This window comes from Aricia agestis, chromosome 7 (genome assembly GCF_905147365.1).
Source record: "Aricia agestis chromosome 7, ilAriAges1.1, whole genome shotgun sequence".
In the NCBI taxonomy this organism is placed as follows: Eukaryota; Metazoa; Arthropoda; class Insecta; order Lepidoptera; family Lycaenidae; genus Aricia; species Aricia agestis.
Window position 1 is genome coordinate 2,409,507 of NC_056412.1, and position 25,915 is coordinate 2,435,421.

Consider the following 25,915-nt stretch of genomic DNA (forward strand, 5'->3'; position numbering starts at 1 on the left):
TAATAATTTATATTTTTATGAGTGTTAGGCAATTTTATTTCCGCCGCCCCATATTATACGAAATCTGCCACTCTGTTGACGCTGCCCCCTAGGATGATGATTCCCCTAGGCCGCGGCCTATACCGCCTATATATAAGTCGAGGGCTGGTGTTTACAGAGTACACGTCATGTCAGAAGTAAAAATCTATCCAAAATCGAGACGGCGGCGTCATGACTCATGAAGCGATATTTTTATTATTTCGACCCTATTTTTCATGACGCGATCTAGAATTTCACTCAATCCTAATAAATTTCAATTCAAAGGAATAAAGAGAGAAAACAATTATTATTTTAGGGTTATAACTGAAATCGAACATGTCAATATTGCGTAGCCGTTGCCGTGTAGCTCTACGAGCTGCTACGAGTACGAGATCCGCGTAGACCTTACGTAGCGTATAATATATTTACAGAAATACACTGTTTTTTATCCGACTACGCAAATGATGATTATGTTTTTCTAGTGTTAATATTAAACTTTAGCATGCGCTAAAGTTTTAAATACGGCTTGTTGCCTTTAAGAGGATACACCAGTGGCTAGAGAAATGAAAAAAAGTACGTGTAATATCTATAGCTGTCTCCCTTACCTCAAGCCTATACCGCAGAACGCGATAGAGACAACTGCAGAAAATCAACGATTCGTTGTCCCCTAATTCCTTCTCCAAAACTTAACCGATCTAAGTACTTTTTTCATTAAGAGCTCACCTGACTCTAAAAATCAAACATCGTCCTTCTCTCTTCACACTCACGCCCGTCTTTCATATGCCAGGTGAAAAAGGACGGCGCGGAATCATCGCCGAGTTAGTTTAACTTGAATAAAAGACGAACTATAATGATTATGAAAAAAGTGTTTTGAGCAAATTTAGGTTTCATCAACACCTTTTTAGATATTAAAAAATATTAAAGAAAAGACAGCAAACTTCGAAGATCCAAGCAAAAATGTGTCTAAAACAAGGTTTTTTGTAAAAAAGAAACTATCGAGCATTTTTTGAGTAATCGTGTTTTCCTCTTGAGCATTTAATCTTTATGAACTGAAGTTACTGGTGTCAAAAAAATCAGTTTTCTAGACCTTACAGATTTTGAGATCTAGGTTAAAGTATGTAGTCAAATTAGGGTCATATGGGCTCTTAAAGATTAAAGAAAGGCTTGAGCTGTGTTCCTATGTTTTATTTTTTTTGTATAATCTAGCCAAATCTGTTTTCTGGATGTTTGAACACAGCGGAAATTCTGGCCATTTTTTTGGGTTTTTGAACGTTCATATCTTATTTAATAATTAAATTATGAAAAAAAAAAAGAAAACATAGGGACATTGTATTAGTGGCCGTAGATATTCAGGAAAAAAATTATAACTCTACTAGCATTATCCAGGCAGGAAACAGGGGACAACGTTTGTATGGAAAAAAGGGCGGTGTGGACTCCTCTTAAGCTTTAAATTTATGTCATAATTCCATTTTACGTCTGTCTGTCTGTCTCCAGGTTCAAATTCTAAAACGATAACAGCTATAGAGAGTTGAAATTTTCACAGATTACGTATGTTTGTTGCCAGTGCCGTAAATAGGGCGGTGCCACCGGTGCCCAAGCACAGGGCGCAGACTCTGGGGGGGCGCAAGAATGGCCAGACCAGGGAGGCCTGTGGCTCTGCAAGCATTGCTCTGGGTACCTAAAATATTATCTAAAAAAAACCGGCGAAGTGCGTGTCGGGCCACGCGCAATATAGGGTTCAGTAGCACCGCTATATAGTTTTTAAAAATGTTGTATTGTCAATGAATGTATATTTATAACGTACTAGACATTCCACGCGGCTTCGCCCGCGTAAATTAGATATTTCACAGACAAATTAGTCCACAAAAAATTGCCTATGATCTTGTGGTCTACTTCTTATCTGTGCCAAATAACAGAAAAATTGCTCAGTAGTTCGTAAGATAAGCCCTTTCAAATAATTTCTCCCGTTTTTTTCACACTTTCCTCCATTTCTTCGCTGCTATTAGTCTTAGCGTGATAAAATATAGCCTATAACCTTCCTCAATAAATTGGCTATCTAGCACTGAAAGAATTTTCCAAATCGGACCAGTAGTTTCTGAGATTAGCGCGTTCAAACAAACAAACTAACAAACTCTTCCGCTTTATAATATTAGTCTAGATTTTACTGTACTAACAACATCCTGTACGTGGGAGAGCCATGCTTCGGCACGAATGGGCCGGCTCGACCGGAGAAATACCACGTTCTCACCGGCACGAAAACCGGCGTGAAACAGCGCTTGCGCTTCTTAGCCGTGATAGTTTTCCTTTTAAATTCAGCAGATTTTCTACTCCTGTGAATTTTTTTAGGGACACTGGACTCTGATGATTATTTCCACTTTAAAACTTAATATTTCACAAACGGATCCCTAAATCAGAAAATGATTTATGAATATGACACCCCACACGATTGGGTGGACGCGAAAAAAAAACATTCATCCCCGCTTGATGTGTAGGAAAGGTAAAATATATTTTTAAGATTTCATGTACCATTTTGTCGGCATCACTAGTCTCTGAGCAAAACCGCGGACAGACAGGCGGACAGACAGACAGACAGATGGACAGATGGTCGAACAGACCGAAACTATAAGGGTTCCTTGTTGACTACGGAACCCTAGAAAACAAGAGCGCAGTTATAGAAGCTCGCACAGGGCGCAAAAAAGGCTATTTACGGCACTGTTTGTTGCCACTATAACAACAAATACTAAAAACATATAAATGTATTATTTAAGGGTAAGGGCCACACAACAAACGTGATTTTTTAAACACTTTGCTCACAGACACATGAAATGTTTTATTTTTAGGGTTCCGTAGCCAAATGGCAATAAACGGAACCCTTATAGATTCGTCATGTCTGTCTGTCTGTCCGTATGTCACAGCCACTTTTCTCCGAAATTATAAGAGCTATACTATTGAAACTTGGTAAGTAGATGTAGTCTGTGAACCGCATTAAGAGGAGTCCACACCGCCCTTTTTTCCATACAAACGTTGTCCCCTGTTTCCTCCCTGGATAATGCTAGTAAAGTTATAATTTTTTTCCTGAATATCTACGGCCACTAATACAATGTCCCTATGTTTTCTTTTTTTTCATCATTTAATTATTAAATAAGATATGAACGTTCAAAAACCCAAAAAAATGGCCAGATTTTCCGCTGTGTTCAAACGTCCAAAAAACAGATTTGGCTAGATTATACAAAAAAAAGCAAAACATAGAACACAGCTCAAGCCTTTCTTTAATCTTGAGTGAAAAAAGTACTTAAATCGGTTATGTTTTGGAGAAGGAATCAGAGGACAACGAAACGTTGATTTTCTGGATTTTCTGCAGTTGTCTCTATCGCGTTCTGCGGTATAGGCTTGAGGTAAGGGAGACAGCTATAGATATTACTCGTACTTTTTATTCATTTCTCTAGCCCCTGGTGTATCCTCTTAAGATTTTGATACAAAAATGTAAATAATATCAAAAATTTTAGGGGTCCCCAATGATAGTAATTCACCTGAATAGTTTGCGAGAGAGACTCTTCCAAAGTCCAAACTCCAAAGTGGTAAAATGTGTCGTCGTCCCCCCCCCCTCTAACTTTTCTAAAGTAGGGGCATGATAATTCTAAAAAAAAATATATGATGTATATTACTATAAAAACTACCAACGAAAATTGGTTCGAATGAGATCTAACCACTAGCTTTTTTATACGTCATACATAAATGGTAAACCTTAATTTAACCCTTAATTCGACCCTAAATAGCGGGCTTTACGTTTACTTTAAAAAAATCTAGCTCGAAAATTATTAAATATTTTAATGAGGTTTCTGTATTGTATTATTAAAAAACTCTTCTAGTTTTTATAAAAAAATACTATTTAATATGTTTCAAAGAAAAATAATATGAAAAATCGAAAAGTGTACACCAAAGTCGATGGTTTGCAGGATACGTTTTTAAATAATGTTATTTGAGATATTTAAAATGGTCTAAGTTACACTTTAGCAATAGTTATTAATTGTCAACTATCTGAATATTGCGACTGAATAATAATTTGGACAAATCTGCTTTCATATCATACTTATAATTATGCTTAAACTATACGTTTAGCCGATTATACATTGCCGCTTTCTCTGAAATCACACTACGAAATTCTATGTATAGCGAGTTTTACTTCGTCGAATTAAAGGTGAAGTCGGTACTATCATCCTGGATCTTTTGTGAACTGCTGCAGCTGGAGCTGTTGGACTTATTGGACTTAAACTTTGTCTATGGTCTACTTTGTCTATAAAATTGTTCGGCCTCTTTAGTCTTAGCTTTCTTTTGTACTGGTCTATGAAAAATATTTTGGTTATTTGGAATTTTACATTTCTACCCACTCTAAGCTCTTACGAAGCTTTCTTTTCCTCATTGAGTGAGATGTAGCTTACTGAAAAAAAAATTTTTCTGATATTCCTAATTTTGTAAAAATTGGTAAATTGCTGGTTTGAGGCATTTCTTTTTAGTAATAAATTATTTTTTTTACAAAAAATACATGAAAGGCCATTTAAAGGCACAAAATAGAGCTGGACACGATAACTGAGCTTTTTTTTACAAGTAAAATTTAATTAATTGATCTTACTTCTAGATAAAAACTCTCACCAACCACCTTGACTAAAACACTTTTAGTAGGTACTTAGATGGCTACTAAATCGGTTTTTCATATAATATTATCTTTTCCAATGTTTATCCTGTGGTTCTCTAGGTATATGACTCCATTATAGGTCATGAAACATTTTGTTACAGCTTTCAAAGTTTCTGTCATTACTGCGGTTTTGCCAACCAGCCATAAGTAAGTTATATAGCTGTATTTTATTGAAATTTCAATGTTTTTACAGATCAGGACCTTAAAAGCGTCTTCTAAATGCTTTCTGAAATCAACCAGTTGATAAATACTTTTACTCGAAGCTTCAGAAGCTTTTATCTGTGAATGCTATTAGTAGTCAAATTTTGATTAATTTTAAAATCCATAAAGAAAACCTCCAATTTGTAGAAAATTATGTTTGAAATTAAATCTATAATGAAGCTACTACTCTATGTGGACATTTAGCACCCTAAAAATGGACATTTATAATTATCTATTGCAGAAACTCATAACTACCTCTATGTTTCATCCCCAATAAATGTCACTGCTTGAGCAAATTAATGAACAAGCCGAAGAAACAGCTATTATTTGTCCTAATTTAGCCTTAAAACCAATTAATTCTTTTAAATTTATTTTTATTTCTAAAAAAAAATTAAATGTAATGTGCTCTGAATCAGAATTGCATAGCGGGCTATACGTATATATTGGAAGGGTGTTTTGTAGGAACCCGGCAATGTATAATATTATACTATACTATCATTTTTTTGTACGTCTTTAGACACTAAAGGAAAGGTATAGAACAAAAAAAAAAAAAAACCGCGAAATAAAATTCCGTCGAATTAAGGGTTAACTTTCATTGAGTAGTATTGAAGTATAAAAATAAATCAAAAACCTTTTAATTTCATAGAAATAAACCTTATTGCGCTGCGGAACCCTTCATGGGCGAGTCCAACTCGCACTTAACCGGTTTTATTTTGTTTTCTTGTTAAAATTCTTTTTGTTTTAATATAGGTACGTGGGAGAGCCATGCTTCGGCACGAATGGGCCGACTCGACTGGATAAATACCACGTTCTCACAGAAAACCGGCGTGAAACAGCGCTTGCGCTGTTTCACGCCGAGTGAGTGAGTTTACCGGAGGCCCAATCCCCTACCCTATTCCCTTTCCTACCCTCCCCTATCCCTTCCCTTCCCTACCCTCCACTATTACCCTATTCCCTCTTAGAAGGCCGGCAACGCACATGCAGCTCTTCTGATGCTGCGAGTGTCCATGGGCGACGGAAGTTGCTTTCCATCAGGTGACCCGTTTGCTCGTTTGCCCCCTTATTTCATAAAAAAAAGACAATTACACACATACATACAGTACATACGTACTCACGCCGAGTGAGTGAGTTTACCGGAGGCCCAATCCCCTACCCTATTCCCTTTCCTACCCTCCCCTATCCCTTCCCTTCCCTACCCTCCCCTATTACCCTATTCCCCTTTTAACTCTTAGAAGGCCGGCAACGCACATGCAGCTCTTCTGATGCTGCGAGTGTCCATGGGCGACGGAAGTTGTTTTCAATCAGGTGACCCGTTTGCTCGTTTGCCCCCTTATTTCATAAAAAAAAAAACCGGCCAAGTGCGAGTCGGACTCGCGCACCGAGGGTTCCGTACAAAAAGTAATAAGTTTATATTTATTAAAAAATATATATTTTGTAATGTAACTAAAAATTTAAGGTTTTCGGAATTTTTCCTTTATGTGTGCTATAAAACGTTGCTTCATGCCAAATTTCAAGATTCTAGGTCGACTGGAAGTACCCTTTAGGTTTTGATTCCCTTGCGAGTACTTGCGAGTTTCAAAATATGCAGCTTAAATTGCTGTTTCTTTTGATTGCGTTGACATAGAAGTTTGATTTTGTTACAGCTTAAAGGTATTATAGACCTGAGTATTTGGTATGAATTTCAATTTAATACCTCTACGCGTTTATGAGGAAATGGGTAGTAAGTTTAAAATTATTAAAAAAAAAAAATTATGTGATGTAACTAAAAATTTATGGTTTTCGTAATTTTTCCTTTATCTATGCTATAAGACGTTGCTTCGTACCAAATTTCAAGATTCTGAGTTCACGGGAAGCACCCTGTAGGTTTTGATTCCCTTGCAAGTGTCGAAAATTTGCGGCATAAACGGCTGTATCTTTTGATTGCGTTGGCTTAGAAGTTTGATTTTTTCACAGCTTCAAGGGACAGTAGACCTGAGTAATTGATATAAATTTCAGCTTCATACCTCCACGCGTTCCTGAGAAAAAGGGTCTTGACAGACGGACAGACGGACAACAAAGTGATCCTATAAGGGTTCCGTTTTTTCCTTTTGAGGTACGGAACCCTAAAAAGACAATTACACACATACATACAGTACATACGTACTCACGCCGAGTGAGTGAGTTTACCGGAGGCCCAATCCCCTACCCTATTCCCTTTCCTACCCTCCCCTATCCCTTCCCTTCCCTACCCTCCCCTATTACCCTATTCCCCTATTCCCTCTTAGAAGGCCGGCAACGCACATGCAGCTCTTCTGATGCTGCGAGTGTCCATGGGCGACGGAAGTTGCTTTCCATCAGGTAACAAGTTTGCTCGTTTGCCCCCTTATTTCATAAAAAAAAGACAATTACACACATACAAACAGTACATACGTACTCTCGAAAAACATGACCCTTCTTCTTTCACAGTCGGGTAAAAGTCGGAAAAAATATTATACACAAAGGGGAGAAGGGGTACACTTGATCCCGGGATTTTAGTTGAACCTTAATTAAAATTAATACAGTCGTAATACCATTACCCTTATATTATTTACCGACTAAATTATGAATTAAAAATCAGTTACTCTCGATGTTAAGGATGTAAAATATATAAGTTATAAGTTATAACAATCGAAAGCATCAAAGTTCAAGGTTGCCTCTCTCAAAACAAACTTTCTAAAATAGTGCGCCTATTGGCGTCTTTCTTTAAACTACAGAAAAGCGCCATCTACGAAAGCTTTAATTCAAAATACTGCACTAGATGGCGCAAGAGCGACTCGTTTGACTAGTAGATTGTAGAGAGAGGCGTCATTCGTTCTCTGTCACAACAAAGATGGCGGCAAACTGGTATACGCAGCAGGTATAAAATGTGTACGTGTGCGTGTATACGTGCACGGAATTTCACGTTCGACCACTTTACGAGCGCACACAAGCGAGCGGCGACGGGCGCGCGCGGGGCGAGGGCGCGCGGGGAGGAACGTCCGTGAAGTTGTGTCAGCATATGCGCAAACGAGGTGCGCATTCGTCGCGTGCGTTGTCGGGATTCTTTGTGCCATTCTTCGCATACCAATAAGAGTTTATTCTTTATATTAACTATTTAATTGACACTTTATCAAAATTCAACCCTTCGCGACACCTTCGAGGGCCGAAATAGGTAAGTGGAAATTATTTTTCCTGCGATTTCGATACGAGTACCTCAGTATCGGAGTGATTTTTACTCGGGAATGTCAACAATGCGATCGCGATCCTGCAATATTTTACATAGTTGTCGCGTTTCTTCGCGTCGACTTCCGGTCGCTGGGGTGTCGGCGTTTCGCGATGTAAACATTATCTAGTTTAGGGTTTCGGGCCGCGGGTCTAGGAGCGGTTAGGGCATGAAGTGGGCCGAAGGTGTCGTGTTGTTAATTTTGCTCGAGTGCTGGTGTGATGGCGCAATTTTCGAAAGACGCGGAGCGGCGAGTGGCGACGGCGAGGTTCGCCCGCGATTCACTTCAGTCGCGTCGGTGGCCTTACGTGATTTGACGTATTCCGCGCGCGGTGATGAGTGATGACACTTGCCACAATTATTCATGAAATGTCAAGCATTTTACTTGTAATGCGTGAGTGAACGGTAAACAGAATAACTCGTGGTGCACTAGTACTCAATGCAGTGATTTTTATGTGTCATGGACTGTTACTACTCAAAGTTTTATCCCAGGCGTGAGTATTGACTACCGTAAATAAGATGCCAAACGTAAACAACTAAATTCTCGACATATTTCTGTGAATTCCAACAATACTTGAATGTTTTTTTTTTCTCTAAATTTTGTGAAATATTCCTTAAATATTTATTCCTAGAATATGATTATTTTATTTTCACGTCTTTTAATAAAAAAAAAAATTAAAAAAATAACATTAATTAATTTTTATCCAAAACGGAAACTATAATTAATGTAGGGGAGAAGAGGTGCAATTGATCCCGTTCTTACACCCTCGTAGCGTACAGTTCTTACTTGAATAAAATGTTTCTGGATATTTGAATTAGTAGGATAATATTTTATCTAATTACGATATAACATTGCAGACAATTATTATTAGTGACAAACAACAAAATCGTGTCTGAAGATAACTGTGTCACAGATTAGTAAATACTAAATACTTTATGTATTATTGTAGTTACTTAAAGATCTGTGTCTGTACTATTAAATACTGTAAATCTACTAAATAAGGTGTACCGTAATGGTGACATTAAACATAATATAATATGTAAGTATATTAAATATTAATGTTAGGTACCTACTTTTTAATATTTTTATTAGCATGTTCATGATTGTACTTGTTATTTTATTTCTACATAGTACTTAATAATTTTGCATAATTATTCGTTTACGTATAAGTACTTGAAACTATGTAAATCTTTAAATAATAATATTTCTTTGCAAATTACGCAGATTCCGGGCCAAAGGGGGGCAAATCAGATTTTTATAAGCTAGGTGTTAATAAAGAATAAAAAATTAAGTAATAATTTTTAAATGTAAAAATATTGTATTGCAAACAAATGGCAAAAATTCGTTTCATTATTTTTAATTTATAGATGAAAGTACGAGATAATATACTTAGTAGGGACGTCAACATGATCCAGCTGCCGGTACCAAAGCTGAACTAAAATTATTATATGCCTAATTATTAATTAAGGCGTAATTGTTATCTATTCAAATAAATATTATATATTATGTAATTTAATTACAATTTATGATAATATTATATTAGGTACCTATAAAGAGGTTACAGACGGACAGACAAGACACACTTTCGCATTTATAATTTTAGAATAGTGTAAATTAATTCTATGTTACCTTTTCATTGACATAATATTCTTTTAGGTTTGCACTTTAAAAGTATCAAAAATGTTTTCATTTTCTTACACAGTGTACTAGCCGGACGTCATCACAAAAACAAAAGCAAATTATAGTTAACCTCTCAAGTCTCAACCCCCATGATATCTATTGTGTCCACTGAAATATTATAAGTACAGTGATTGTGTCTCGTTTTTTCACGATCGAGGGATACCTAGTTGACACTTGGCGTAGTCGGCGCTTAGCTGTGTTGCAAGGAAAGAAAAAATATATGTCGCTTAGTATGAAATAATTACAGGTTACAATAATAATTAAAGACGTGAGTGGAAACATTTTATAACATAAAAACAATTACGTCAATTAGTAATACACAATTAGTAATAACCAAAGGACCCATGCGTTTTTGTGTTTTTTGTATGGGAGCCCCCCTAAATTTTTATTTTATTTAAAATATTAATTGTTAAAGTACACATATATTTAAGGCCTTTGTGAACATTTCAAGTGTCTACCTGTTGCCATTATTGATATTGAACAAAAAAGCCCAAAAAAATCACGTTTGTTGTATGGGAGCCTCCCTTAAATATAAGTATTATTTTGTTTTTAGTATTTGCTGCTATAGCGGCAAAAAATATAAATAAAAATTTCAGAAGTCTAGCTGTTCTTGAGATATAGCCTGGCGACATACATACAGACAGACTGACAGACGGACAGACAGACAGACATTGAAGTCTCAGTAATAGGGTCCTGTTTTTACGCTTTGGGTATGGAACCCTCAAAATTGACTTATAATTAAGTACACGATACTTGAGTTAAGTATGTACCTATGTAATATAAGTATAAAACTAATACTTAATTATAACTTAATTTTTTTTAATTTCACAAAATATGACAAAAGTAAAAAAAAACAGACTTTAAGGGTTAACACGAAGCCCCGCTATTTTAAGAGTCCGTACTTATACGAAATTTTGCCGAAATTTTGAAGAAAACGACAGATTCTTTTTTCTCGAATTGGATAGAATTTTATCTATAGATTATTTCTGTCGTTTTCTTTTTATGAATTACAGCTCCAAGTTGCCGAAATTATTATTTATACTATTTCATATTAAAGTGGTAAAAAGTAATTCCAACATTGTATAGACGACTTAAATAAAAAATTCAATGTACTGTTGAGACAGTACATTGTATTTTTTTCATACCGATATGACGTCAATACAATCCATAAACAGGTGATATTCTAAACCTTTTACAGCAAAAATCACAAAACTGTCGCGGGGTTGAGTTGGATTATTTAAAAATACTTAAAACAAAACAAAAATCTAGCTCCAACATTAGATTATAATTGAAATGATCTTACACGTTGTGCATTAAAACTTATAGAAATACTGTATTTTAACTGTTAAATCACGTCTGTTAATCAGCGAAATCGGCAAAATTTCGTATACGGACTCATAAGGCACGCTACGCTTCAGAGTACAATTACATAATATATTTTAGGAAGTCGGTTTAAAAAAGCGAATTGATCAAAAGCGGTTAGTGCTAGGCATAAATCGGAACCGTCTCGGAGTTGCCGCTGGGCGGCTGCCAGGTTATTCTCGGTGATATGCTTGATGCTTTTATTGCGTCGCGACTCGCTTAGAACTCTCGAGAACCACTGCTTGCTCGACATCTCCAGGATGCTGCACTGGCATGAATCGACCCCTAAAATCCATAACTTAAGGGGGGACTAACCCTAAATTGTCGATTTTATAATTCACTAGCTTTCCGCCCGCGGCTCCGCACGCGTATCGGTTATATCACCCTTCAAAATGAAACGTACTTATTTTCGTGAGGGATACTCACACACCATGTACTGGCGCCGTTGTAGTACATGCTATGTATCAGAGATGGCAATTGGCACTGTATGTGAAAAATGATTTTGCCTGTTTTCCTGCTTTTCTTTTGAAGTTTCTGAATTTTTTTTCTATAGACCTCACGGAGCCCGAGACCTTTCCAATGAATGCAAAACCGTGGAAATGGGTTCGTGCGTTCTGGAGTTATAGCGTCAGGAAGGAAAACCCGACTTATTTTTATATAATATTAGATTTTTATACTTGAAAATAAGCCCCGAATTATTTTATTTTCTAAACATAGATACTACATTATATTTCCAAGAGTATGATCTGAGCGAAAACGATATATAAGTAATATCTTAAAATTTTCTATAAATATAGAATATAGATAGATAGATAGATAGATAGATAGATAGATAGAAAAAATCACAAAGATGCATTATCACGATTTTTTCATATATTGCCAGAACCGTGCATTAAACTATGTTAATGTTTTAACACACTGTATAAAATTCTATCATTGAGACACTGACCTGGCTGATTTTTAAAATGTTGTATATTTATCGAGTTATTAAGAAAAAACTAACTTAGCGATTATTCCGCGTCGTCCTTTTTCACCTGGCATAATATGAAAGAGCGAGTGAAGAGAGAAGGATGATACTTAATTTTTTGGGTTAGTCGCCCTCTTAATATGAATTATAAATGCGAAAATGTGTTTCCTCTTCACGCCCAAATCGCTAAACCGATTTTGCTGCAATTTGGTGTGGAGATATTTTGAGTCCCAGGAAAGGACATAAGATACTTTTTATCCCGGAAAATTTTTTTCGCAACGGAGTTGCGGGCGCCTTGTTCTATTCACAAATTAAGTTGAATTCTAACTTCGCTATATTAATTACTAGTTGTTGCCCGCGACTTCGTCCGCGCGCGCGATGTCAACAAAATTGGTGTCAAAAGCTTTTATAAAAAAAACCTGGTACCCCTTAAATCAATACAGCTGTGTAGTGTGCACAAAATAAGTATTTCATTTTTTTATATTAAACTTTATATTTTATGCCAAATTTTAAAGCTTATTTAGCCCTCCAATTACACAAATTTACCCATACACTATTTATCATTGATAGATTTAAGGTTACGTCACTGCACAGATAAAGTACTGAGTTATTTAATACCGTAGAATAGATATAACAATCGAAAAAATCGAAACTTAAATGTAAGATGATACCACGTCCTATAGGAAGACTTTTGAGCAAGCGTCAGCGCGATGTAGAAGACGCACGGCCCCATCTATCATGAATTGTTGGAACTAACTTAATTTGAACAAATTTACGCATTTTCACCCCCTTACAACCCTTTTTTCCAGTAAAAAAGTAGCCTATGTCCTTTCTCAGGCTTTAGACTATCTGTATACAAAATTTCATTACAATCGGTTCGGTAGTTTTGGCGTTTGGCGTGAAAGCGAGACTGACCGACAGACAGACAGACAGAGACACTTTTGGCGTTTGGCGTGAAAGCGAGACTGACAGACAGACAGAGATACTTTCGCATTTATAATATTAGTATAGATTATGTGCACACTGCACAGCTGTTTTTGGGTATTTTGATTAATTAAGGGCCGTGCTACACCGGAATCGCAGCGGCGAGGCGAGCACTTTCAGCGCTGCCATTCCGGTGTAGCGCGGCCCTAAGAGGGGTATCACTTACCAGGGTTTTAAAAAGTTTTTAAATTTGACACAAATTTTGTTGACACCGCGCGCTATAAACTAAAGTCCACGCGGACGAAGTCGCGGGCAACAAACAAAAACAATATTATATAGTAAAGTAGGTATGATTAGTTCTGTTACAATAATAAAGTAAAAAATAAAACGCCATCTGTTTTCATATATTAGAATTAAAATGTTGATTGCATTGATATATTTTATGGATGGAATATAGGCCAACACGGTACACTCGAACTCCTTTATTTTAGAGCGCCTTCTGTTGTCAACTTGTCACATATATTAGAAATGCAGTAGGAGTTCTATAAGATAAGATAGATTGATTATTATTATACCAAGTGATTATATTATTATACATAATATTCTAACGTATTAAAAACTATAAACAAAAATAACAAAAAAATAACTTTTTGTTCCGCCTGCGGGACTCGAACCCAGGACCCCCGGGATGAGCGCTGCCCACGCGCAATGCGAATTAATTTTCATCGTTTTTTTTTTATGGAAATAAGATATTTTCCCACATCAAAATGTAGCCTATGTCCTTTCTCAGACTCTAGAATAACTGTGTACAAAATTTCATTGCAATCGGTTCAGAAGTTTTGGCGTGAAAGCGAGACAGACAGACAGAGATACTTTCGCATTTATAATATTATAGTATGGATTGTACTTAAATAAAATTATGAAAATTTTAAAGGCTACTGTTAAATTTTACTTTCTACGACTTTAGATTTTTCATCAATCCAAAGATTTCCAAATTTTTCAACAGTGGTTAAAAAAAACCCCGTGACCACGTTTAAGGAAATTTTCTTTTGTATTGTTGCCCACAGTTACCGGCAAGTGGCAAGCTATTACCTCTCTATTGCCTTAAAAATATAATAAACATTTCTTTGGAAACATTTATTTGGCTTCGCATTAAACTGTTTTTCCTTTTCCGTATCTAGGGGTTCAAAATGGAACCATTGGATGGAATCCTTGAGCTAGATTTAGCCGGCCCCATATACAAGGTGTCCTTGTATCAAAACATGAGAGTTGAGGGTGTGTAGAGATACCATCAACCATGTATATAGTTCACTATACAGTGTCCTTTTACAGTGAACTCTATACATGCGCTGAAAGAGAGATTTGTAGTAGGCTAGCGTCCCAAGTCCCAATGTCATGACTCATGAGTTTTTGCCTATACAAAATTAAAAAAATTAGAGATTGCCCAATGGTCGAAATTCGACCTTAGTTTCAACGACATTAGTACTACTACGTTTAACTTGTAAAAAAAATATTGACCTTATCATATTTTTTTTCAACTCGTCTCTGGGACTCAGCTGATCACAGACTGGCCGTGTAAGCATTGTCTAATAGTATCTAAGATTCAATAAAAAAAACTATAATCCATTTTCAATTTGTCAACTTGTTGTCAACAGACTTCAACCATAAATAAAAGAGTATAATTCGTATGTATACGTATGTCACTCAAAAATCTGTCATTTCTCATGTAGGTTTTTGTAGTGTGTGTAATGTTTTATTTGTTAAAAAAATGTATGATAAAAGCATAATTTCAAAATAATATTAGTTAGATGCACTCCTTCACCATATAAACTATAACTGTGCAAAATTTCATGCACCTACGTATCCCCATTTTTCGTAAAAAGGGTTACAAAGTTTTTCGTTCGCGTATTAATATTATGATGATATACCCTAAAGTATTGTCACTTAGTTTTGTTACACCCTGTATACATGGGAGTTGGGACTCGTGTAACACACCCTAAAGTATTGTCTCTTTATTTAATAATGACTTCATCCAGTATTAAATAGTTCACCTGTTGTTTTACATACAATTTACTAAGAAAGATCGAGAGTCAAGACTGAGTCCTGAAGAGTCAAGACTCAGCAGCAGTTTGAAGTAATTTTGCAGTCGCGCTGGAGACGATTACGTAGCTGTCCAGTAACCTCGCTCTATTCTAGGACCGCTATTTGTGGACTACCTCCTTGCTACCATCGCAAAACAACACTTAACACCAATCCCCAGAGTTTAAAATCCATCGTCAGACACGGACCATTCAACTTTCTCGACCGGCAAGGGGATTAAAGCGAAAGGACCCCTGACACTTTATCTTTAATTTGCTCTAGTAATATGTGACGACCTGGAAGTAACAGACTATGTGTATTGTGTATGCTGTACCTTATACAAATGTCTATACTTACTAATTAATAATTATTATAAAGATAGTTTTTGGTATCGAAAAGGCTCCGAAACTACTGACCTGATTTTGATGTAAGGCATAGATATAGGGTGGACCACTGGGAAGAACATAATAATATGACTTAAAATTTTTATTACCTGGGCGGAGTATTTAAAATATTCTTTTCGCAGTCGAAATTTTTAGATATAATATTTCATTGGTAGATCGCAATTTACCTTTTGATAAACACAAATTAAACAGTGTCATAATTAGTAATATTTAATATGTAGTATTAATAATAATTAAGTAATAATATCATTATTTTACCCATAGATTAGAAAGTTTCGAATAGGCTTTGCTTCCTACATACTTAATAAAAAAAATATATACTTACCTACCTATTCGTTCAAAAAATATATCTGGCTACCAGTATTTCGTTCTTTATAGGTGGAAATAAAAATTTAAATCTACCTGTGCCAGTATTTTTACAATAATTTTGCCGGCTGCGGCCCGGCGATCTACATTAACTACCTACTTAGTAGTTAGTCATAACTCATAAATCATAATGTTTATTACGGCCTATCATATTAAATATTATGACTTAGTATGAATACACTATCTTCAGTTATATCTAATAATCTAAAGATAGTGTAGTCATACTTTTATATTTTACTAGCTGTTGCCCGCGACTTCGTCCGCGTTAGTATAGTAGATCACGTCCCAAGTATTATTTATTGTACAAAATTATTCAATGTACAGCATTGACTTTCCTACGATTTTATTATATTATATGTTCCGCGCGGCTTCGCTTGCGTAATTTAGGAATTTCACGCGACCGTACATTTTTCCGCAAAAAAATAGCCTATGTCCCTTAACGTGGTCTATTCTTCATGTTTGCCAAATAACATAAAAATTGCTCCAGTAGTTCTTAAGAATCTTAAGATAAAAAGCAATTTCATATAATTTCCCCCGTTTTTCCACATTTTCCTCTATTTACTCGCTCCTATTAGTCGTAGAATAATAAAATATGGCCTATGGCCTTCCTCGATAAATAGGCTAACACTGAAAGAATTTTTCAAATCGGACCAGTAGTTCCTGAGATTAGCGCGTTCAAATAAGCCCTTTCAAATAATTTCCCCCAGTTTTTTTCCACACTTTCCTCTATTTCTTCGCTCTTATTAGTCTTAGCGTGATAAAATATAGCCTATAACCTTTTTCAACAAATGGGCTATCTAACACTGAAAGATTTTTTTTAATCGGACCAGTACTTCCTGAGATTAGCGCGTTCAAACAAACAAACAAACAAACAAACTCTGCAGAATTATAATATTAGTATAGATTTTGTATAGTTTGGACAGCCCTACTGAGTATTGTGTATAGCAGGCGCGGGCGGAGGTAAAGTTGGCAATATTATGTCGATTGAGTTCGCTGCGTATGTTCATAGTTATTTTGCATCTCACAGGACCTCTCTGCCGACCGTATAAAGTCCACTATCGCAAACTTTCAGGTAAAATATCACCGAACGGTCTGTATGAAGCCCGTGCAACTATCGCAGTCGAATTGTTCCCGCACTTGGCTATTTAATTAAACTTGTTATTTGTTTTATTTCACAATTGCACTTTGATTGGTCCGGCCTTTGTCGGGAGAGCATTCGCTACCAGCAAAAACGTTTTCAACAAAAACGCAACTTGAGTGCACTTTTTAATTGGATTAACAGACTGCCTTATGGTTTTCTACCTGAAAAAAGTGTAATGTGTACCTAATAAAGACTGTTGCAAAGTAGTACACAAATAGACAAACTGCAAAGATTTCGTTTAAAATATTATTATCATGTGAATTGTGATGAACGATCCCTGACTAATGTGAAAGTAATATATACCAGTGAGTTATCGGTATGACATTTTCTAAAAATACAGATATAACATATCTTTTTTTTTTATGAAATATGGGGGCAAACGAGCAAACGGGTCACCTGATGGAAAGCAACTTCCGTCGTCCATGGACACTCGCAGCATCAGAAGAGCTGCAGGTGCGTTGCCGGCCTTTTAATAGAGGCTATAGAGGAGGGTAGGGATGGGAAGGGAAGGGAATAGGGTAGGGGATTGGGCATCCGGTAAACTCACTCACTCGGCGAAACTCTCGGTTTTCTGTGAGAACGTGGTCGAGCCAGCCCATTCGTGCCGAAGCATGGCGGTCTCTCCGCCACGTCTCCCACTGGTAATTGGCATTTATTGGTGAACTTTGCAACATTCATACTCTCGGAAACTGGTTTCTAACTTCATTTATTGAATACAGAACATTAATTTATTGTTTTATAGACATTATTTATTTCTCTCGAGGTTTAACCTACTAGATGACGCCCGCCAAAATCAGTTTATCGTGTGGGAACCGTACATTTTTTCAAGATAAAAAGTATCATAATATCTCCTTTCCCGGGACTTAAAGTATGTTCACACAAAATTTCCGCGAAATCGGTTCAGCGGTTAGAGCGTGAGGAGGTAACACACAGACAGACACACTTTCGCATTTATAATATTAGTAACTGTATGGATATGAAAGTACAATATGTGGATAACTTACTAGAAACTATTTCTTGAAGCTACATTCGCTCAGAAATTCGGGAAGTATGATTTTCTCTTATGAAGAAAAATTGCCAAGTCCAGACTCAAGCATGAAGAGGCACACAATTTTGAATTTTTAATGAGTCCGGCTTTTGTAGAGCCTAGAATCTATAACTTTATATAAAAGTCCTACAAATTTTAGACGATTGACGGATACCTAATGAGATGTAAAATTGTAGAGCTGGTTGTTTTATTAAAACGGAAAATACGTGTACGCTACCGAATGTATTGCTAATAATGCTATACTAAAAGTTTAGATTCTAAGTACTTACTCGATATGAAGGTTCCGGCTTTTTTGTACTAATGTCCGGCCAAGCTGACTGCTTTGTCCGGCTTTTCGGTCTAGCAACATGGCAACACATGCAGCTAAGTTACAATTTCAATAATAAGTGGACAGCATAAATACCTACCTATATTATGCTATTTAATACACTAACAATACTATTGTATTTTATTAGTACAGTAATAAGCTCATTATATATTAAAATTATTTAATACACCTGTTACACTAAGTATTTTTTTGTATTAAAAATTACTATTTCAACTATACTAAACAAAATATAACGTTATCTTGTTAAACATAATTATTTTTTGTTTTGTAGAAATATTTTATTTATTTCACCTGTATTTTTTTAATTAAACTTTATTTATTAAAGATAATATTATATTATTTTATATTTATAACGTTTGCCCGGACAGCTAGGTCTAGGCCCGGCAAACGTTTATTTGCCATATAAAGTATTTCGCCCTTATTATTTTATTGAAGTGACTAAATAAGACGTATGTCACCATGGCAACGTCCATCGCTATCCCGTCGCACAAACAATGGTTGCCGTCAGTCTCAAGTTGTAATAATTTACTAATATTTATTCAACAATTGCACTTATAAATAGTACCCAGTAGCCGATTCTCAGACCTACTGAATATGCATATAAAATTTGGTAAAAATCAGTAAAGCCAAAAGCATGGCTCTCCCACGTATAAAAATTTTATACGTGGGAGAGCCATGCTTCGGCACGAATGGGCCGGCTCGACCGGATAAATACCACGTTCTCGCAGAAAACCGGCGTGAAACAGCGCTTGCGCTGTGTTTCGCCGAGTGAGTGAGTTTACCGGAGGCCCAATCCCCTACCCTATTCCCTTTCCTACCCTCCCCTATTCCCTTCCCTTCCCTACCCTCCCCTATTCCCTCTTAAAAGGCCGGCAACGCACATGCAGCTCTTCTGATGCTACGAGTGTCCATGGTCGACGGAAGTTGCTTTCCATCAGGTGACCCGTTTGCTCGTTTGCCCCCTTATTTCATAAAAAAAAAGTAGCCGTTTCGGAGGAGTACGCGGCCTAACATTGTGACACGAGAATTTTATATATAAGAAGATGAGTGGTACGCACCGTGTACATATTTTTAATCTGTACTCGTAAAGGTCCCCGCGGGACTGCGATACCTTATGATTTATATGTGAAAGCGCCAATATTTATCACTAAGGACATATACACTGAACCCATTTTAGTTTCACCAGCTTTCAAGATATTATAAAACCTTGATTAATAATCCTTTCGACGAAGAACTTGCTATCAGTAGGTACTTCTTGATATAATTTTGCTGGATATATTATCTCTACAAATGAGGACATGAGTGAATGAAGTGGGTAACTAACATTTTTTAGGTTTCCGTACCCAAAGGGTAAAAACGGGACCCTATTACTAAGACTTCGTTGTTTGTTCGTCTGTTTGTCTCCAGGCTGTATCTCAAGAGCCGCTATAGCTAGACTTCTGAAATTTTCACAGATTGTGTATGTTTGTTGCCGTTATAACAACAAAAACTGAAAACAAAATAAAATTAATATTTAAGATGGGCTCCCATACAACACATGTGATTTTTTCGGCCTTTTTCGCCCTATATCAATAATGGTAAGAGGTAGGCAATTGAATTTTTCACACATTCTTTTGATATATGTGTATTGTGTACCTTAATGTTTAATAATAATATTAAAATAAAATAAAAATTTAAGGGGGACTCCCCTTTGGTAGTTTGGTACGGAACCCTTCGTGCGCGAGTCCGACTCACACTTCGCCGAATTTTTCCCTTAGTATATGAACAAACCTCGTATCTTACCGACTTTATCTTCTTGCTAATGTATTTAGCTACACATAGAATGTATTTTTTTCGATTTCAAATTATTTTCCCAGTCCTAAAGCCTCCACTTATTGTATGCAAAAAACGACAGTTTTCAGATTACCCACTTCATCTACTTATGTCAAATGACAAATCATCTGTCAGCCAATTCTATATAATCTAATTACCAATCAATTGATAAGGGTATCAAAACCTTCTGTTTATCAGGCTAAACGTGTGTTTTATCAGGGGATGGTATTTCCGGAATATGTCATAATATCAAAACTGTGCCAAATTTAATATACAGGTGTATCAAAACTAAGTGATAGTACTTTAGAGCGTTTATGGGTATATAGAGTTCGCTGTAAAAGTAGCAGCGCTGAAAGATAAACTTTTTCTTTCATCTTTGTAAGGAAGAATTCATGACCGGAGGGCGTTTGCCCATACAAATCACAAAAAATATTTTTTTCTCTTTCAGTGCTGCTACTTTCACAGTGAACTTTAAATAAGGGACAAATACACACCTTAAGGCCTAAAGTATTATCACTTAGGACGTAACACCTTGTATATCGATCGAAATAAATGTAACCAACTTATCTGCGTTGATCTTCTTTCATTGATGTGGCACCCTATTCCCTAAAAAATATTAATTTACAATTAACCCATCAAGCCCCATAAGCTCACCGGTCAGCGAGACACAATAGAACAACAATAGATTTACAAGAATCCACGATCGAAGGATTAACAACTTCTATACAAAGTCGCTTTTTCCCTCATGTCCCTTTGTTCCCTTTAATCTTTAAAACTACGCAACGGATTTTGATGATTCTTTCAGTGTTTGATAGCCCATTTATCAAGGAAAGCTATAGGCTATATTTTATCACGCTAAGACTAATAGGAGCGAATAAATAGAGGAAAATGTGGAAAAAACGGGGAAAATTATTTGAAAGGGCTAACTTGAACTCGCTAATCTCAGGAACTACTGGTGCGATTTGAAAAAATCTTTCAGTGTTAGATAGCCCATTTATTGACGAAGGCAATAGGCGATATATTTTATCACGCTGAGACTAATAGGAGAATGTGGAAAAAACGGGGTAAATTATTTGAAAGGGCTTATCTCGCGAACTACCTGATCAATTTTTATGTTATTTGGCACAGATAAGAAGTAGACCACGTGAAGAATTATAGGCTATCGATTTTAATCATTTTTTCAGTGGCTATATATTTTGTGCTCGTGCGACGCCGGGGCGGGTCGCTAGTGTATTATAAAAAACATACTTTCGCGTCTTATTTTGTGACTAGATGACGCCCGCAACTCCGTTGCGCCAAAATTCGTTTATCGCGCGGAAACCGTACATTTTCGGGGTTAAAGAGATCTTATGTCCTTTCCCGCTAGTCAATGTATTCCCATGCTAAATTTAAAGAGGTAACAGACAGACAGACTGACTGACAGACACACTTTCGCGTTGGGAAGATAACAACTTTTAACGCGTGAGCTGTTGATTTAGCGATAAGTAAGTAATTGTGTTTTATCGCGTATGATATAACGGCCTGAGTCACATTATTCATACGGTTTCAGTTGAAGCAACAGGTGTTTGTATGCGTTTTTGGTACGATTTCTTTGGTGATGTTGCTTGACAAAAAAATGTATCTCTTATAACTCCCTTAAATGTTCAATAAAATGTATGGGGCTTAATTAAGGCCGCGCGTCGCAGGGTGGACGCGTTATGTGAACTCATATTAAATCCCATTTAGGGTTTTTCTTCTTGTAACACTGCAGCCGTAAATGAGAGAAAAGCAACTTGACTCAAGACCCTCATAATATATGAGTCGTGAAAACTCAATTACATCTCTATCATGAGGGGCTTCCAATATTTGTAATCGACTTCCAAAAAGGAGGTTCTACATAATATTATGTTCGGCTGTGGATACTTTTTGGAGATTACGATCTGTGCCCTAACTCCTGAGCCGGCGGGATTGATGCTACACTACCGGTCGCAGGGAGCCGCCTGTCACTCGATAAATTAACCTGGACGCATTAGAGGCGGTGCATTACGACTGTTGACGTCTCTCTCTAACGCCCCCGCGCGAACCGCGCTGAAAAAGGACGGGGAGTGGCGTTACGGCGGCGGGACCACTTTTTTGTTATTCCCCGACGGGGGCTAACGGTTAGCCGTAGTTAATGGCTTCACATGCACTTAAATAAAACAATTATAATGGACAATCGATATTAATATTATAAATGCGAAAGTGTGTCTGTCTGTCTGTCTGTTTACTGTTTCCACTGAACGCCCCAGGAAAGGATACTTTTAATTCCGGTAAAAAGTATATTATTAATCTTGGCGCAACGCGTAACGGCGTAGCGAGCGTCGTCTACTAGTACCGTAAATAATTTCAAGTGTGGTAGATCAGTGTTTCCCAACGTTTTTCTGCCACGGACCCCTTGGAAATCATGTACAGTTTTTAGGACCCCCTTAATAAAATAAACAGCAAAAAAATCTGAATATGTATGGTCTAGAGACGACACCGCGGACCCCCATACGTATACTCGCGGATCCTCAAGGGTCCGCGGACCACAGGTTGGGAAACACTGTGGTAGATAATAGATTAAGGCTGCGTTTACACCAGAGATGTGTTGCGAGGAATGTGTTTTTAAGATCCAGTAGAATCGCTGCGCTGAGCGAGGTCAAGTCAATGAAGCGATTCTATTGGTTCTCATAAACACATTCCTCGCAACACAATATCTCTGGTGGAAACACAGTATAAATCGATATTCAAAAGACATAACAAGAACTGTCAAACAATGCCATCAATGTTCGACGAGTAACTAGTCTACCAGAATCTGATGACAAAAAGTGAGAAAATGAATTGACTCTAGCAATACCGGGGTAATTGAAATGAAACATTTTGATCCTTTTTTTTCTTATAGCGGCTGATTATGTGTAGTGAAACATACAAAATACATAATTATATATATAAAAATTTATACGATGATCAAGGATATTTATTTTTCTAATAAAGGTGTTCTAACTACTGCACAGTGCACTGTAAGTGAATACTGTATACAATCCGAGTTGAATTTTTCCTTGTATTAATAGCTATTGAGTAACTGGCTTCACATACACTGTACACAAGTATTTCTCGCTAATTCAGGTTAAGAATTAATGTAAGGTTCGTATTGGCCGTGAGCTGGCGATCGCAGCTCGGTATTTGCGGCATCCTCGCTATGTCTCCGTAAATGCACCGTGCTTAAACGCACTCGGCCTCCATTTTTTCTTATCGCCGATGCATTTTCTGCGAGTTTTCATTGGACGCATTATTTTAATGGCGACCAGTTAAGTGTTTACTTTTATGTACACTTTGCCTTATCGGTTTTATCCTACCATATCACTGCGTTAGGTAATAGGTATTGAGAATGATAAGAAAATCTGTTTATAACATTGGGTGGCCGTGCAGCAGCGGGAATCGTAAATTTTTCAGCAAAAGAATCCTCCGGGCTATCTGTGATCTACTCAATAATTATATCTGTGCCAACTGCCAAATGACATTAAAATCAGTCTAGTAGTTAGATTTTGTAGATGTAGAGTTTGATGTGAGGGTAGGCTGATGCCAGTATCACTCATGTTACTTCAGTGAAACCATCGGCTGGATAATGAGATCAGAATCCCAGAACACGATTCGCAACGGGATCGAGTTCCATTAACAACGCGACTACGTGGTACTACCTAACACGTAAAGAAGAGCCATCTACTATCATTATCATCTGCGCTCTACTGCTGAACGTAGGTCGCCCCCAATGAGCGCCAACCATCCCGATCTTGGGCAGTCCTCATCCTTCCGCTGCCAGCCACTTTCTATCGTCTACTATACCGTGGATGTACTACGGCGTTAAGAAACATGTATACCTAACATTGAAGAAGTACCAACAGGCAAATTGAGGACAATTTTTGGTTGGGTTAATGTTAGTTCTGATGGTTCAACTGGACTTGATAACCAAATTACTTAACTCACCTATGAATTATTTCTCTGATACCTACTCACTACTTTCTCTGGTACTTTGAAGATCGTACCAAAACTCTTTATGGTGCTTAAAATCTTACGTCGTCGCGGTTGTCGCAAACTCTACTCGCTTATTGCTCGCATTCTAACTTTCAACACTTTTACAACACAGGTATCTAGGTACATTATGTACTTACGTGAGCACAGTTAGCACAGTAAAAAAATGACGTTGGACTCGGCGGAATTGTTTGGGCGGACATCAAAAGGCATTCGCGCGATCCACGGGGAGTTTATAATTTATTTGTGCGTTTCGGCGACGGTTTTCCCACAGACGGCCGCGGCGGCTCAAAGCTTTTGTTTTTTGTGGGGCACATACCCGGGGAAACATTCAGCGATAACTGGTGCCGCCGGACGCAGTGCCATTCCTCGCATTTCGATGCTCGGAGAGACTCCGCTGGACTTTTTCTATCCCTCCGTGACCGCCTAATGAGCGGTGATTGATTGTCTTCTCATGAAACTCAAATCTTCTATCTGTAATATTTTGTATGATTTCAATAGCCGCTGAGACATTTGAGTGTTACTTATGTTTTTGATGGAGTTTGGAGATATTGTCTGTATGGATTAAAATGTTCATTAAAATAATCTCAATTAAAGTAATGTCATGTCGCATAAACGCTTATGAACTACGGTTTTAATTACACAAATTAAAACCGTAGTTCATAAGCGTTTAGTTGCAAAATTAAGGTACCTAACTGCTTAAAAAAATTGTTTGAATCATTGATAAATTACCATTCAATATACAAGATATTAGTGTACATACCGTTATCCTTGGAACTATCTAATAAGCCCGTCAAAATGAACAACTTTTTCTATGAGAAAAAAAGGGCTCATTTGATGGTTTCAAGGATAACGGTGTTTACACTAACACACTGTATAGTGTATACCAAGTAGGTAATTGAAGATAATTATATCCTTTAATAACTAAAATTAGATAAATTTTACGTCAATAGGTGCAAGGCTTTGATTTATAGTCTTCAAGGAAATAATTTCATGTCTTCTACGGCATGATTTTTCAGACCAATAATTTTAATTATTTTTGATAATCGTTTTGCCAATAATTATGTCATCTCGTTTGCTAACTAATTCTTATTATAGCATTTTCATGACAGGATGTGAACATTGAACCAGTTCAACTTTTCGATGTTCTGACTCGCTAACCATTGAACCACATTAACAAATTATAATTTGAAGTGATGGTGATTTTATTTCCTTTACAATTTTTTTCACACCAAAATAAATAACATATACATTATAAAAAAATGACTCAACAGGTACCGCTTATCTCTAAAATAAATTTCTTTCAGTAGTCCTAAGAAGATAATATTATGATGACGATGATACAAAAACATATTATAGTAGGCATTACGGAGCAACCGATGCAATGCCCCATAAGAAGTTTAATAATGGTCTTTTGTTTGTAATCGCTAGATTATAAACCGATAACAGCTGTAAAACTAATACAGCCAGACTTATCAGCCTAATTCATACTCCACACTATTCATAGTAATATTATAATTTATGCGAAATTGTGTCTGATATGTATGTTACCTCTTCACATCCAAACCGCTGAAACGATTTTGCGTCATTTATTGCTGCCAGGCGCGGTCCGAAGGGGGGGGGGGGTCACAGGGGACATGACCTC

At 36.8% G+C, this 25,915-nt stretch overlaps 1 protein-coding gene across 4 annotated transcripts in view; it reads left to right on the plus strand.

The window, feature by feature from the left end:
- The first annotated feature begins 7,908 nt into the window (after positions 1 to 7,908).
- LOC121728622 (transcriptional enhancer factor TEF-1) overlaps positions 7,909 to 25,915 on the plus strand; it is a 108,085-nt gene continuing 90,078 nt past the window's right edge. The window contains exon 1 of one of the 4 annotated variants that reach the window (XM_042116822.1): positions 7,909 to 8,081. Coding sequence is in view for 2 of the 4 variants with exons in the window: in XM_042116819.1 (XP_041972753.1) it covers positions 8,593 to 8,626 (34 nt within the window). In the remaining 2 variants the exon portion in view is untranslated. Of the gene's footprint in view, positions 8,082 to 8,131; positions 8,627 to 25,915 lie in introns of those variants that run through there. The other 3 variants (XM_042116819.1, XM_042116820.1, XM_042116821.1) reach the window with 3 other exon arrangements.